The following is a 16,527-nucleotide window of genomic DNA, read 5'->3' as shown; positions in this document are numbered from 1 at the left end:
CCTTCCAGTCCAAGGGACTCTCAAGAGTCTTCTCCAACACCACAGTTCAAAAACATCGCTTCCTCAGTGCTCAGCTTTCATTATAGTCCAACTCTCACATCCATACATGACCACTGGAAAAGCAATAGCCTTGACTAGACGGACCTTTGTTGACAGAGTGATGTCTCTGCTTTTTAATATGCTGTCTAGGTTGATAATAACTTACCTTCCAAGTAAGAAGCGTCTTAATTTCATGGTTGCCATCACCATCTGCAGTGATTTTGGAGCCCATTAAAATAAAGTCAGCCATTGTTTCCACTGTTGCCTGATTTATTTGCCATGAAGTGATGGGACCAGAGGCCATGATCTTAGTTTGCTGAATGTTGAGTTTTAAGCCAACTTTTTCACACTCCTCTTTTACTTTCATCAAGAGGCCCTTTAGTTCTTCTTCACTGTCTGCCATAAGGATGGTGTCATCTGCATATCTGAGGTTGTTGATGTTTCTCCCAGCAATCTTGCTTCCAACTTGTGCTTCTTCCAACCCAGTGTTTCTCATGATGTACTCTGCATATAAGTTAAATAAGCAGGGTGACAATATACAGCCTTGACTGCATATTGACTTGGCTCCTTTTCCTATTTGGAACCAGTCTGTTGTTCCATGTCCACTTCTAACTGTTGCTTCCTGACCTGCATACAGGTTTCTCAAGAGGCAGGTCAGGTGGTCTGGTATTCCAATCTCTTGAAGAATTTTCCACAGTTTATTGTGATCCACACAGTTGAAGGCTTTGGCATAGTCAATAAAGAAGAAATAGATGTTTCTCTGGAACTCTTTTGTTTTTTGGATGATCCAGCGGATGTTGGTAATTTGATCTCTGGTTCCTCTGCCTTTTCTAGAACCAGCTTGAACATCTGGAAGTTCACAGTTCATGTGTTGCTGAAGTCTGCCTTGGAGAATTTTGAGCATTACTTTACTAGTGTGTGAGATGAGTGCAATTGTGTGGTAGTTTGAGCATTCTTTGGCATTGCCTTTCTTTGGGATTAGAATGAAAATTGACCTTTTCCAGTCCTGTGGCCACTGCTGAGTTTTCCAAATTTGCTGACATATTGAGTACAGCACTTTCACAGCATCACCTTTCAGGGTTTGAAATAGCTCAACTGGAATTCCATCACCTCCACTAGCTTTGTTTGTAGTGATGCTTTCTAAGGCCCACTTGACTTCACATTCCAGGACGTCTGGCTCTAGGTGAGTGATCACACCATCGTGATTATCTGGGTCGTGAAGATCTTTTTTGTACAGTTCTTCTGTGTATTCTTACCACCTCTTCTTAATATCTTTTGTTTCTGTTAGGTCCCGACCATTTCTATCATTTGCACCCATCTTTGCATTAAATGTTCCCTTGGCATCTCTAACTTTCTTGAAGAGATCTCTAGTCTTTCCCATTCTGTTGTTTTCCTCTATTTCTTTGCATCAATCACCGAGGAAGGCTTTCTTATCTCTCCTTGGTATTCTTTGGAACTCTGCATTCAAATGGGTATATCTTTCCTTTTCTCCTTTGCTTTTCACTTCCCTACTTTTACAGCTACTTGTAAGGCCTCAGACAGGCATTTTGCTATTTTTGCATTTATTTTTCTTGGGGATGGTCTTGATTCCTGTCTCCTGTAAAATGGCATGAACCTCCATCCAAGGTTCACCAGGCACTCTGTCAATCAGATCTAGTCCCTTAAATCTTTTTCTCACTTCCACTGTATAGTCATAAGTGATTTGATTTAGGTCATACCTGAATTGTCTAGTGGTTTTCCCCTCTTTCTTCAATTTCAGTCTGAATTTGCCAATAAGGAGTTCATGATCTGAGCCACAGTCAGCTCCCAGTCTTGTTTTTGCTGACTCTATCAAGCTGTTCCATCTTTGGCTGCAAGAATATAATCAATCTGATTTCGATGTTGATCATCTGGTGATGTCCATGTGTAGAGTCTTCTCTTGCCTTGTTGGAAGAGGGTGTTTGCTATGACCAGTGCGTTCTCTTGGCAGAACTCTATTAGTTTTTGCCATGTTTCATTCTGTACTCCATGGCCAAATTTGCCTGTTACTCCAGGTGTTTCTTGACTTCCTACTTTTGCATTCCAGTCCCCTATAATGAAAAGGACATATTTTTTTGGGTTTAGTTCTAGAATGTCTTGTAGGTCTTCATAGAACCATTCAACTTCACCTTCTTCAATGCTACTGGTCGGGGCATAGACTTGGATTACTGTGATATTGAATGGTGTGCCTTGGAAATGAACTCTGGATCACAATAAACTGTTGAAAGTTCTGAAACAGATGGGAATACCAGACCACCTGACCTGGCTCCTCAGACACTTGTATGCAGGTCAGAAAGCAACAGTTAGAATTGGACATGGAACAACAGGCTGGTTCCAAATAGGAAAAGGAGTACCTTAAGGCTGTATATTGTCACACTGTTTATTTAACTTCTATGCAGAGTACATCATGAGAAATGCTGGGCTGGAAGAAGCACAAGCTAGAATTAAGATTGCCAGGCAAAATATCAATAATCACAGATATGCAAATAACACCATCCTTATGGCAGACAGTGAAGAAGAGCTAAAGGGCCTCTTGATGAAAGTGAAAGAAGAGAGTGAAAAAATTGGCTTAAAGCTCAACATTCAGAAAACTAAGATCATGGCATCTGGTCCCATCACTTCATGGCAAATAGATGGGGAAACAGTGGAAACAGTGGCTGACTTCATTTTTCTGGGCTCCAAAATCATTGCAGATGGTGACAGCAGCCATGAAATTAAAAGACCTTTTTTTCCTTGGAGGGAAAGTTATGACCAACCTAGACAGCATATTAAAAAGCAGAGACATTACTCTGTCAACAAAGGTCCATCTAGTCAAGGCTATGGTTTTTCCAGTGGTCATGTATGGATGTGAGAGTTGGACTATAAAGAAAGCTGAGGGCCAAAGAATTGATGCTTTTGAACTGTGGTGTTGGAGAAGACTCCTGAGAGTCCCTTGGACTGCAAGGAGATCCAACCAGTCCATCCTAAAGGAGGTCCATCCTGGGTGTTCATTGGAAGGACTGATGTTGAAGCTGAAACTCCAATACTTTGGCCACCTGATACGAAGAGTTGACTCATTTGAAAAGACTGATGCTGGGAAAGATTGAGGGATGGAGGAGAAGGGGACGACAGAGGATGAGATGGTTGAATGGCATCACCGACTTGATAGACATAGGTTTGGATGTACTCCAGGAGTTGATGATGGACAGGGAGGTCTGGCGTGCTGCGGTTCATGAGGTTGCAAAGAGTTGGATGCGACTGGGTGACTGAACTGAACTGAACTGCCTGATGGGGCCGTATACAGGATCTTAGTTTTCTGAAACAAAGAAATATGTTTTACATCCCTTGACAGTTTGATTTCTAGTTTTTCTTAATCCTTTTTCTTTAAAGACACATGAAGTAAGATGGGAAGTATTTGTAATTCCCAAATTGGATGTTTGATGTCAAGTTTTAAGAAGTTTGCTTTGGACATTAGAGGGTAACATATGTTTCTCATCTGTTTGAAGCCATCCTGAGGGGAGTAAAATATCTCTGTCAGACAGGGAACATCACCGTTCCTCTGGGGAATAATGAGGTTTTATATCAGTGTGAATCTTGTCCCACAGGAGGTGGTGGTTTAGTCACTCAGCCGTGTCCAACTCAAGACCCCAGTGACTGTAGCCTGCCAGGCTCCTCTGTTCATGGGATTCTCCAGGCAAGAATCCTGGACTGGGTTGCCATTTCCTTCTCAGGGGATCTTCCCATCCCAGGGATCAAACCCAGGTCTCCTACACTGCAGGTAGTGCCCTGAATTACAGGCAGCTTCTTTACTGAGCCAGGTGGGAAACCCCACACAAAGGGAGCCTGAGTATTAGCAGACAGGGTGGCTGTCTCCTTTGTTGGTTGGTCGCTGGGCTCTTTTTTTCCCCTCTGTTATGTCAGAATCACCCATTTGATGGCCCCAGCAGTGTATTACTGCCACTTCTTTGGGTAGTTGAACTGCATCGAAGAAGTGTGTAGTCTTAATTTCATCTAAAAGGACAGGGAAATTCTGTCCCCTGTCTCCGTTCCCATGGTTGTTTAGTCCTTTTTCTCCCTCTCTCCTGGACACCTGAGGGCATCTCTATTGAATCCTCATCAGAATTGCCTCTGATGAGCACCTGTCCTATTAAAGTCACAGTTTCCTGGAGCTTCCTGGTAGCTGGTAAAGAATCCACCTGAAATGATGAAGACCTGGGTTCAGTCCCTGGGTTGGGAACATTCCCTGGAGAAGGGAAAGGCTACCAATTCCAGTATTCTGGCCTGGAGAATTCCATGGACTACATAGTCCATGGGGTCGTAAAGAGTCGGACATGACTGAGAGACTCACATTTCCTGGATATTTAAAGAGGAAAATTGTGTGTTTGAAATCAAGTGACTTTTGCACAGCCACACATTTGCAGGGCAGATATTAAATCAATTTATTTAAGCCTTCTGAAACCAAATACCACCAGACAGCACATGACCAGTGATCAGGAGAAATGAGACGGGAAAGAAAGTGTGTATGTGAAGAGAAAAGGATCCTGTTAATCAGGAAGCAGGAAAGTCATCTTTGCGTCGTTGATCTTGGTTCCATGCAGAAGGGGATGTGACTGGTCTCAGTGACTCTGTAGGTGAATAAAACAGGGTCAAAAGTTTAGTAGAGGTGAGTGTGTGATGGCTGACAGGGTTGAGCCTCAGGCAGCAGGCTGTCCAGGGTGCAGGAGCTGGTAGGGGATCCAGTGGACAGAATCCTGGCGGACGTCGATACTCCACAGCTCTGAGATGGCAGACTCCCTGTGGAGGTTTCCCCAGAATGTTCGTATGGTGGGAGATTTTCTGTTTGTGATTGATTTGAGGTGTAGTGATTTCAGAATGCATGCTCATGGTGAAGTTAATCTAAACGTGGTTTACTGTCAATGTGGTTGAGTTTCATTCTTCTCCTAATTCCACAGATCTTTATCTATTGGGTCTTCAAGAACTAATTTTTTTTTAATTTCATTTAGGAATATAGGTGATTATCAAAGTTGTATTAATTTCAGAGGTACTGGAGCCTGACTCATGTATACATACATCTATTAATATTGATTCTTTTCCAGATTCTTTTCTAATTTAGGTTTTTACAGAATATTGCATTTAGTCCCCTGTGCTATGCAGTTGGACCTTGTTCTCTATCCATCCTGTTTACAGTAGTTTGCTTCTGCTGACCCAAACTCCCAATCTATATCTTTCCCAAATCCTTTCCCCTTAGCAACATCTGTTCTCTATGTCTCTGAGTCTGTTTCTGTTCTGTAAATAACCTCCCCCATCTCTTATTTTTGATTCCATATACAAGTGATATGTATTGTAGTTGTCTTTTTCTTTCTGACTTACTTCACTCAGTATGATAATCTCTAGGCCCAACCACATTGCTGCAAATGGCATGATTTCATTCTTTTTTATGGCTGAGTAATACTCCATTGGATATTTGCAGCATTTTTTTTTTAAATTATTAATCATATTCCTCTGCAAGCTGGTGTGTTTTTCTTGCCTTTTTTCTTTCATTAACTTTTTCTTAACAGGAGATTAAAGCCACACTTTAGCCGAGATCAGTGTTGTTTTCTGAGGCTGTCCTAGTTTTAAAACCTTAAAGATCCCAGTAACAGAAATTACCTTCTAAGCGGGAATATGATTCAAATGCATATTTCAGACAGTGTGGCTGGAAGGCATTTAAATTCTGTCAGAATCATGTGAGATGAAACACTGGTCTTGAGAAGCTGTGTGCACTCTTTAATCCTGGTGTTTCTGGAGGACAGACGTGTGTGGACAACAATCAGGTCGGGACTGACGTGAACACTAAGTAGTTTCCACCAACGTGTGGGGATTCCTGCTTCTCTCTGATGACTCTGGTCTGCAAGTTTCCTGCAGGATAAGGCTCTCTCACCAAAGCTGCTCAGCAATAATCAAGCAAACAATTTGTAATCTCATATGTCTCAAGATAAGAGAAATTATCTAATGTAACAGACAAAGCTCTCTAGTGCTAGAATGCAAGTTATTGGGACAAATAATTGTTATGGGCAACGTATGACATCTATGAAATAGGTGCTAGTGGTAAACAACCCGCCTGCTGATACAGGCAGTCTGGAAAGGTTTGTACGGTACCCAGGCTGAGAAGATCCCCCAAGGACGGAAATGGCAACCCACTCCAGTATTCTTACCTGGATAATCCCATGGACAGAGGAGCCTGGTGGGCTACAGCCCATGGCGGTAGTACTGAGTCTGACACCCCTAAAGCCACTTAATGGGCATTGGGCCTAAAATAACAATGTATCCTTATTGATTTATCTGGTGGAGCACCACTAATAACAAACTATATATACTTACAAAACTGTTGAACTCAATTTTATTCACTTCTCTGGACAGTCATCTGTGGAAAAACAAAATGGGAGAAATAAAAGAGCCTCTTGTTACTACCATTCTCCAGTATTTTTTTTTTCATTTATTTTTATTAGTTGGAGGCTAATTACTTTACAATATTGTAGTGGTTTTTGTCATACATTGACATGAATCAGCCATAGATTTACATGTGATCCCCATCCCGATCCCTCCCCCCCACACCTCCCTCTCCACCCGATCCCTCTGGGTCTTCCCAGTGCACCAGTACTTTTAAGATTTCTCCAGTATTTTTAAGATTTTGTTTTTTAAGTAATGTATTTTATAAGAGGAGCTTCCCTGGTAGCTCAGTCAATAAAGAATCTGCCTGCATTACAGGAGACCCAGGTTCCATCCCTGGGTCTGAATGTTTGCCTGGAGAAGGAAGTGGCAACCCACTCCAGTACTCTTTCCTGGAAAATCCTACGGACAGAGGAGTCTGTCAGGCTACAGTCCATGGACTTACAAGAGAAAGATATGACTTAGAGATGAAACCACCATCAACCACCATTCTACATGAGATTAGTTATGGAAAAAGAAATTTTAAATAAGTTGATTTGTTTCATGATATTTACATACCAGGTGAAAGATATAGTCAGAAAAAAAGTGTAATTTCATTACCATTATCAATGAAATTCACAATATTTTCTTCTGGAATCCCTCTGTCAGTCGTCTCCTTTTTGAACTTCTGATACTTTGCCTTTGAAATCTTGCCACGTTTGCCTGAAAATCACCATGCAAAAAGGAGAACACACAGAAATTTCTGAATATACAGAACAAGGAATTGAATGTGCCAATCGGATCTCGACCTGTCTAATTTAAGAGAGACTCAAACAGTTTCCATGTCCTATGTGCAGATATCTGCTGTCCTAAGGTTTAGTTTCTCTCTAACTCTGTAACTAAATCCTGCCAGCATCAGCAGCAGGACCCCCAAAGACTTGCAGGAGCTGCATGAACTTGAGACTCAAACCATCTCAGTAGGCAACTGACTTGCTTCTTTTTTAACTTCCCAGAACCTGTCCCTGGATTCCTGTCTTGTACAGCCTGAAATTAACAGGAAACAGGGTTTTCCCATTGTGGAGACACATTAACCCCATCACACACCACTTGGGAGACAGTTTACTCTTTAGCCAACCTTTCTACGCAATACCTTTTCTGCAATTGACATCTATTATCTCAATGGTACACGCACCGCAGTGTTTCTTGCGGTCATCTGGGGTCACGTCACTGTTCCCAAGAAGAGTGCATTGCGATAACTGAACAGGACGAAGATTTACTTTATAAGTTTCTGTTCCAGGGGTTATAATGCATGAGAAACCTGATATAAAGTGATGTCATTCAGGCCAGCCTCATTATAGCCATGGCTTGAGCTTAGTTGATATATTTTTTTAATATTCTATAAAATTAATTTTTTAAATATCAATGAGTAGAGATTATTTTCAAGTGTTTGAAAAATACTTTTGGCCCCTGATTCTTAGTAGGTTACCTTCCAGGATGCTTAAGTCAGTGAACACGAATACGAAGACCTTGCATACTGAATAGTGAATATTGTCAACACCTCGTGATTTTCTGAATGAAAGTTCTGACATGGACATGTGGTGTGACAGTGGCAATGGGAAATGTGGAATGCCATACATACCGATTATCCCAACCAAGTCTGTCTCTTTTCCATCTTCAGCCACATTGTGAACATATCCTACTATATGGGTAAGTGACAGTTGAAGAATTTTAAGTTCATTTTGACCCGCATCTGTGAGAGAGAGAAGAGATACATATGTACAACGCTGCGTTCATTTGTTGTCAGTTAGATGTATTGTGCCAGACTGGGGGCATTACGAACGGCATGTGTGGTGTTGATGTATGCCTCACTCCACAGGTGCCCCGAATGCTACTGTGGTCACAACAGCAAGAAGAGCAGGCAAGACCTTCCCTCATTCTCACCTTTCCTGCAGTTAACCAGTCACTCCTTGCTGTCTTACTAAGATGCTTTCTAGAACCTGTGTCCAAGTGAAACCAATAGATGTATATTTTTTTAATTTGTCTAATTTCAGTTAATTTTTTGCTACTCTGAATGTTCGCCGCTGTCTGCAGTCTTTCTCTGCTTGTCTTGCCCCGGGGACCACCCTCCAGTTGGGGTACACTGGCTTCTTTTCACAGTGGCTTCTCTTTGGTCGAGTAGAGACTCTAGGAGGTGTGGGCTGGGTCGTTGCTGCTTGCTGGCTCTAGAGCATCTGCTCAGTAGCTGTGGCACATGGGCTTTGTGCCCCATGGCATGCGGGATCGTCCTGGGCTAGAGATCCAATCCATGCGTCCAGCGTTGGCCGGCCGATTCTTATCCACAGGATCACCGGGGAAGTCCCCAACAGTGTTTTCAACAGCATGAGGGTATTATCAAACAGAAGTTCTAAAATCCTTTGTATTCCTGTTATCCCAGCCATGGCATTGATTTCTCTGGACCAAAATCAGCCTACCATTCATAAGCTTGTGTTCCTGAGTGCCCAAGCTTCTGCCTGGCAACCTTCAGAATAGTTTACATTAATTACTCTGTTTCCTCTGCCCGCTCAGTCTGGGGTATGACAGAGCCCGCTGCCGTGTCTGTTGTTCTGAAGACAGTTCACCTGCTGGGACGTGCAGGCAGTGAGCTCCGTCCCCACCCGCAGCCCTGCCCGTCCACTCTGCCCCACATGTCTGGACAAGAAGCAGCTCTGACCTACTGCATGTCACCTCTAAACTGTCTACTTCCATTCTGCCTCTCCTGGCCTCCGTCACACCTTCCTGCAATCACTCAGAGAGATGGGATGTAAAACTGCCCAACGGTGTTCCTGAGACATGAAAACACCTTACTTCAGTGTCTAAACTACTGAAAATCATCAGTCTGCTTGAGAAGGAGAAAAAAAAAAATAGAAGCTGAAACAGCTTCACCATCTCATAGCCCCGAAAATGTATACAGCACACCCAGTCTGACCACGGGTCCATGAACCTTGGATCACATTGGAATAAATTAAGCCTGCAATGCATGTCTTCAGATTATCAGTGACCACCTGTTCTTGACCATGGCTCCACCAAGGTGGGCATGGGAGCATCACTGAATTGTCTGTGAAGGCGATGGTACTCAGAGAAAATCTGTCTTCTGGGTCTCAGGTCACTGACAAGGTCTCTGTTTGTGCTGTGCTTGATGAGAGACACCACGCCCCAGCAAACACTCCTGGGGTTAGCTCCTGAAAGAGACCTGTGTGAGACGGCAAACTATTCTGCTTCTCTCCCTTGTTATTTGCTCTGTAAAACTCCAGCTGAAAGGTCTTACAACAACAAAGCAAACAATAACAGTGGAAGCATTCATGACTCAGTCAAAGGAAAAAATAACATGTGAATAATGATGCTTGGAAAGACTGAAGGCAGGAAGAGAAGGGGACAACAGAGGGTGAGATGGTTGGATGGCATCACTGACTCGATGGACACAAGTTTGAGCAAGCTCCAGGAATTGGTGGTGGACAGGGAAGCCTGGTGTGCTGCAGTCCATTGGGTTGCAAAGAGTCATGTATGGCTGAACAAACGAACTGAACTGAAGAATATGAGAGCAGAATTTAAGAGTCAGGTGTTAGAAATGATCCACAAAAGTATGGGGAAATAATTCAGGCAGAAGTTTTACTTCTTTGCAGTCATTGCATTTGCAACTGTGCCAATACTGTGTTTAGGCAAGGGTTGTGATCACATGTGGATATACTCAAATTTTCATCAAACATGTACCTCTTCAGCCACTTAAAATTAAGAATGGTGCTTAGAGCACCTCATTGGGGACTTAAGGATATAAATCTTAGCCAGTACCCCCATTGGTTTGAACGCAAGCTGCCTTTATGATTGAGCTCAGGATAGTTCCCTTGGATTCAAGTACATCCACCAAACCTTGGTCAGAGTTAGATGTCTTAAGACTGTTTTTAAAAAGTGATCGACCCCAATGTACAAACTTGAGACAGAACCTTGAGACGTCAGTTCACAAGGCTCTTGTAAATTTTCTGTGAGAACCGTCTCAGTCTCAGCTCAGTCACTCAGTCATTTCTGGCTTTTTGCAACCCCACGGACTGCATCACACCAGGCCTCCCTGTCCATCACAAACTCCTGGAGTTTACCAAAACTCATGTCCATCGAGATAGTGATGCCATCCAACCATCTCATCCTCTGTCGCCCCCTTCTCCTCCCACCTTCAATCTTTCCCAGCATCAGGGTCTTTTCAAATGACTCAGCTCTCCACATCAGGTGGCCAAAAATTGGAGTTTCAACTTCAACATCAGTCCTTCCAATGAACATTCAGGACGTTCACGGTGAGAATCGTACAAAATACAAATTTGACACCTGGGCTTAGTCTCATTTTCCCGTTGTTCAGTAGCTAGGTCACGTCAGGCTCCTTGCGTCCTGACAACTATACGAAACCAGGCTCTGCTGCTCTCCACTCTCTCCCAGTTTGCTCAAACTCATGCCCATCGTGTAGGTGATGCCATCTAATCTTCTGCCACTCCATTCTCCTTTTGCTTTCATTCTTTCCCAGCATCCAGCTCTTTTCCAACAAGTTGGCTCTTATTGGGGGCCAAGGGATTGGAGCTTCAGGTTCACCATCAGTCATTTCAGTTAATACTCAGTGTTGGTTTCCTTTAAGATTTACTGCTTTGATCTTCTTGCAATTCAAGGGACTTCAAGGGTCTTCTTGAGCACCACAGTTCAAAAGTATCAATTCCTTGGTGCTCAGCCTTCTTTATCATCTGATCATCATATGATCTTTTTGCTCTCACATCCATACATGACTACTGGAAAAATCACAGGTATGATGCTATGGTTTGTTGTCAGCAAAGCAACATCTCTGCCTTGAAATGCACTATCTAAATTTGTCCTACCTTTACTTCCATGGAGTAAGCATCTCTTAAATTCATGGTTGCAGTCACCATCTGCAGTGATTTTGGAGCCCATGAAAATAAAATCTGTCACTACTTCCACACGTTTCCCTTTCTATTTGCCGTGAAGTAATGAAACCAGATACCATGGTCTTTGTTTTTTGAATGCTGTGTTTCAGATGTGCTTTTTCATTCTCCTCTCTCACCCTCATTCAGAGGCTCTTTAGTTCCTCTTCACTTTCTGCCAATAGGGTGGTATCATTTGCATATAAGAGGCTCTTGATATTTCTCCTGACAATCTTGATTCTAGCTTGTGATTCATCTAGCCTGGCATTTCACATGATGCCCTCTGCATATAAGTTATGTAAGCAGGGTGACAATACACAGACCTGAGTTATTGCTTTCCCAAATTGGAACCAATGCATTTTTTCCTGTGCAGTTCTAACTGTTGCTTCTTGATTCACATACAGGGTTTCTGAGGAAACAGGTAAGGCGTTCTGGTATTCCCATGTCTTTAAGAATTGTCCACAGTTTGTGGCAAGCCTTTCGTCAAAGCCTTTAGCACAATCAGTGAAGCAGAAGTTAGTGTTTTTCTGGAACTCCCTTACTTTCTCCACGATCCGGCAGATGTTGGCAATTTGATGTCTGGTTCCTCTGCCTCTTCAAAACCCAGCTTGCACATCTGGAAATTCTAGGCTCACGTGCTGCTGAAGCCCAGCTTGAAGGATTTGGAGCACAAACTGACTAGCCTGTGAAATTAGCATGACCATGTGGTAGTTACCATTGTTTGACATTGCCCTTCTCTGGGATGGGAATGGAAACTGCCTTTTGCAGTCCTATGGCCACTGCTCAGCTTTCCAAATTTGCTGGCATATTATGTGCAGCATTTTAACAGCAGTATCTTTTAGGATTTTAAATAGCTCAGGTTGAATGTCATCAGCTCCACTCCCTTTTTCCCTAGTAATATTTCCTAAGGCCTATTTGACTTCACACTCTAGGATGCCTCGCTCTAGTCTTGTTGAGTAAAACTCAGTTGTGTGGAGACGGTCCAGTCCTTGACTTCTAACTGTTAGGAGGAGTAGAATGCAGGTGTTTGGGGGTAATTGAAGGAAGTCAAGACGAAGATTGCCACCCAAACACACTCCTCCCAGTGAAATACTCTTAGATTCTACATCAAATACTTACATTCAACATCATAAGTCAAACCTTCTCGCCTTACCCCTGTGACACGTTTTTTTACGCATTCTCCATCTGACCTTAAAGACAAAATATATTCAAGTTGTTTTATTAAAATAGCAAAATTCGGTATATAATTAGAATTTCTTTTTGTATCACACCCCAGATTGTGCTTGTATCACCTTAGTACCTGTGAGCAATGTGAACAAAGAGAAGAAATATGTTGTCTTAGATCAAGCAACTCTCAGTGAGAAGGATGGTTTGTGTACACATTAGATCTGACTAGTTGTTCCAAAGATAAACTTCATATGCGCTATAGGTCTTGTTTAAAGCCAATACACATGGAGACATCTAGAATTTTAGGAAAACCTGATGAGAATGAGCCTTTCCTTTATATAGTTTCTGAAAACTGAGAGGAATAGCCATCATGACAGATGTTGGGTGTTCTCACAACCCTGGGAGTGATTCATTAGAGAATATGAGACCCAAATATCACCAAGAGTTGGAAGAAAATTTTTAATTTTCTCAAAATGCACACTCTTCGTCCATCACAACTCCAGAAAAGGATTAAACTTTAAAGACCCATCTATGTACTGTATACACATTGACACATACAGACACACAAGCAAAAACACAAATACACATGATATGCTTGTATGATATAAGGAAATTATACATATATAACATATGTTAAGTATATATTGTCACCTATGTAACAGGAGAGTTTGGGTGACTTCCTATATTGTCCTCTGTGCATGTATGTGAAAAAAAAAAAAAGGTATATTTTGCACATAGAGTGCACAGGAAACAAATATTAAAGTGGAAATAACTCAACAAGAATTGGGTTAATTTTTGAATGGACTCCTTGCAAAGGACTGTCCACAGTGAATTGAGTTTACTGTTATCAGTCTTTAGGGAAATACATTGAACTTACTGAAGAGAATCATATGGTGGGAACCAAACAATTTTCCAAAAGCTGCAAATTTACAAAATGTTATCTATGCAAACAAAGCCCTTTCATGTGGCTGAAAAACACAGCTCCCTGTATATACAGACACAAAGTTAAATTTTAAAACCATTGTGCTAAGTGAGAGAAACCAGAGAAAATGATGCAGAGTGCTTAACTTTGTCATCTGAAGATCCAGAAAAGGTGAGAATAAGCTGGTCAGTTCTTACCTGTTGCCCTAGGGGTAGACATTGAATAATGAGTGATGAAAAGGAGCTGTGATGTAAAAATTATATATATATATATATATATTTAATCCTAATCTTGATTTTTGCCTGTGCTGAGACTTTGTTGCTATTCCGCTTTTCTCTAGGTGTGGTGAGCGAGGCCTACTCTGGAGTTCCAGGCTTCTCACTCTGGGTAGCTTCTTTTGCGGAGCGTGGGCTCTGGAACACGGGCCCTAGAGCACAGGCTCAGTAGTTGTCTCACACGTGCCTGGTTTCTCTGCAGCACGTGGGATCTTCCTGGACCAGAGAAGCAACTTGTGTCTCCTGCATTGGCAAGCGGATTCTTTACCCGTGAGCCACCATGGAAGCCCAGAATTCTATATCTCGACTGTGGAGCTCATGGAACAGTTGTGGATGTATCAAAGCTCATTGAATTAAGACCTCAACAAAGGTGCAGATTACACATAAATACACTTCAGTAAAGCCAATTTCAGAAACGGTGGCCACGTGAAAAGTTAAATACAGGGCACAAAACTTGTAAAGACAGCAAAGGACGATAATAGGTGTTCTTAAAATATCAGTGACAACACACACGTGTATATATATGTGTGTGTGTGATATATCTGTGTGTTTGTGTGAGTCTGTTTCTGTGTGTGTGGTTATAATTTGACTGTATGTTTACTATCTCGGCTCAGTGGTAAAGAATCTGCCTGCAATGCAAGAGACCAGGGTCCCCTCCCGGGGTCAGGAAGATCCCCTTGGAGAAGGGAATAGCAACCCACTCCAGAATCTGGCTGGGAGAAACCCATGTTCTTTACCCCTAGTATCACCTGGGAAGCTCATCTGCGGCTGTGAAGGCTTTAGTGAATTCGGTGGTGATGAAATATTCCCGTGAGGAAGCCGCACAGAACAGAGCTCACTGTGGGCTCTCCCAGCACCGTCACGCTCTGGGCTTGATGGGGAGCATCTCTTACAGACTCTGCAGGAAGGGTTCAAGCCCCTGGTTGGTTCCAGGACGCGAGCCTCTTCCCGCTGCCGAGTCCCTCTTTCATGGAATGAGTCGATGCCAGTGGAGCTTCTGGAACTCCCACCCTCTTCTAAGCAAAAGCGCCAGGACTTGCCCTGGAGGCTCACAGGTGAACTGCCCTGAGCCCAGCTCTGAGACCCTGCTCATCCACAACTCATGGCATTACGTTCTCAGCATCATCCAGAATTCCCAGCAGGTGGAGAAGCCACAGCCTCCGCTAGACTCAAGAGCTTATAGTTTTGTTTTTTTTTTCCTTCGGGGTGATTTTTACTTACTTGACATAAAAGTCGATGTCAACTGTGTCATTTGGATGAAACTGAACATGACGTAAGTAAATGTGGAATGGCCCGCCCTCGGAGATAATCTCTTTGTTACTGGCTGCGAGGTAATGGGTTTTCCATGCCCCTGAAAACTAAAATCAAATTCCTGTGAGGAAGCTTCGTCCATCTCTGCAATTTCCGCCCAACATCATCCCTCAGGAGGTTCCCGTGTCCTTTCACTTGGGCAGAAGTTACCCGTCTTTATGAACACAGCCCTAGGTATAAAATCAGGTGAAAACTCAACTCGCATAAAAGAAGGAACTGAGGCATTCCTGAGATAGCTTGAGCTGTCTTGTCGAATGCAAGAGCCTAGTCCAGCGGCTGTGTGATCTTCCTTCTGTCTTACAAGAGCAGTGAACATGCGTGAGAGCCAAGGAAAGGACGGCAGAGATGACATGGAGGCCATGCAGAACAGGTACAGAGCGAGTGAATGGAGCAACTTAGAGTTGCAGGGAGATGGCCAGACTTAGGGATCCACATGACCGAACCTCAAAAGGGACACGCACACACATATACCCCAAGACCTCCTCCCAGCATGCACCACCCCTGGTACCGGTACGAGAAGCAGCTGAGCTTCACCTAGGCCTGCATAAAGCAGACCAAGGACAATGCTGAGCAGCAGAACCTTCATCTCGCCGTCTCTTCTTCTGCAGAAGCTGAGGGTGTCCCAGTGGTTGGAGAGGATGCAAAACTGGTGCCTCTTTTCTAGCATGCACCTGTTGGCGTGATGCGTCACGAGCCAATGATTGTGCCTCTACAACCAAAGTCACACAGATGTCATCTTCTGTTTCCTGGTTGGTAGAGATAAGCTTTCTGGCACTCTGTCATTCTAATAATGAGATTAGTCTTAAGAGAAGGTTACCTTTATCTGGCCTTTTGTCATTCTCATAAGGAGATTTGTTTCAAGAGAGGCTTATGAATGAAATCACAGTACACATGTGATAATTTCAAGGTCAGCAATATTTATTTTTCTTTATATCCAGAGATCCAAAGTGGGATGAGCTGTCCAAGGTACATATCGCCTGCCCGCCACTCCCCCCCACCCCATATTGTTCACTTAACTTAGAGGAAAGTGTTTAAAATTTATTATGTAAAAGTAAATATTGACTGTGTGGGTTAGCGAAGGAAAATCTGTTATGTAAGCGACCCTTGGAAAGCCTCCTGTTCCTCAAAAGTGAGGAGCATGTCTGTACAAAGCATCCCACAGTGGGCTCTTTCCTCTTAATTGCTAAGAGGAAGAGCCATTCAAATGCCCTTAACCTGATATGAAGAAGGTGTGTTAAAAATTCATTTTCATTACCCGTTTTCCATACACCTTTTACCCACCTAATCTGTCATGTAGTAATCACTAACTCAGTTGTTTCTCAGTGTGAGTGAAAAAGCAAGATAGTAGTTCTTGTAATTTTTAGAATTTAAATGGGAAAAGTAAACTTACTAACTCTATACATCTAGTTATTTTCCTAACTCTGTATGAAAGAATCTCTTGTCTTGTATTTTTAGTCAA

At 42.8% G+C, this 16,527-nt stretch overlaps 1 protein-coding gene across 1 annotated transcript; it reads right to left on the bottom strand.

Moving 5' to 3' along the window:
* Positions 1-4,450: 4,450 nt before the first annotated feature.
* On the bottom strand, positions 4,451-15,759 carry LOC110124621 (odorant-binding protein-like). The gene is made up of 7 exons (XM_070463776.1): positions 15,577-15,759; positions 14,979-15,115; positions 12,513-12,583; positions 8,084-8,194; positions 7,066-7,167; positions 6,397-6,439; positions 4,451-4,661 (listed from the first exon to the last, which is right to left on the bottom strand). Exons 1-6 carry the CDS (start codon positions 15,733-15,735, stop codon positions 6,420-6,422), a joined length of 600 nt encoding a protein of 199 aa, XP_070319877.1. The 5' UTR covers positions 15,736-15,759; the 3' UTR covers positions 4,451-4,661; positions 6,397-6,419.
* Between the last annotated feature and the right edge of the window lie 768 nt (positions 15,760-16,527).

Source organism: Odocoileus virginianus, unplaced genomic scaffold (genome assembly GCF_023699985.2).
Source record: "Odocoileus virginianus isolate 20LAN1187 ecotype Illinois unplaced genomic scaffold, Ovbor_1.2 Unplaced_Contig_6, whole genome shotgun sequence".
NCBI classification, from domain to species: domain Eukaryota; kingdom Metazoa; phylum Chordata; class Mammalia; order Artiodactyla; family Cervidae; genus Odocoileus; species Odocoileus virginianus.
Note: the sequence above shows the minus strand (reverse complement) of the source record. Positions and strands in the feature narration are given on the sequence as shown.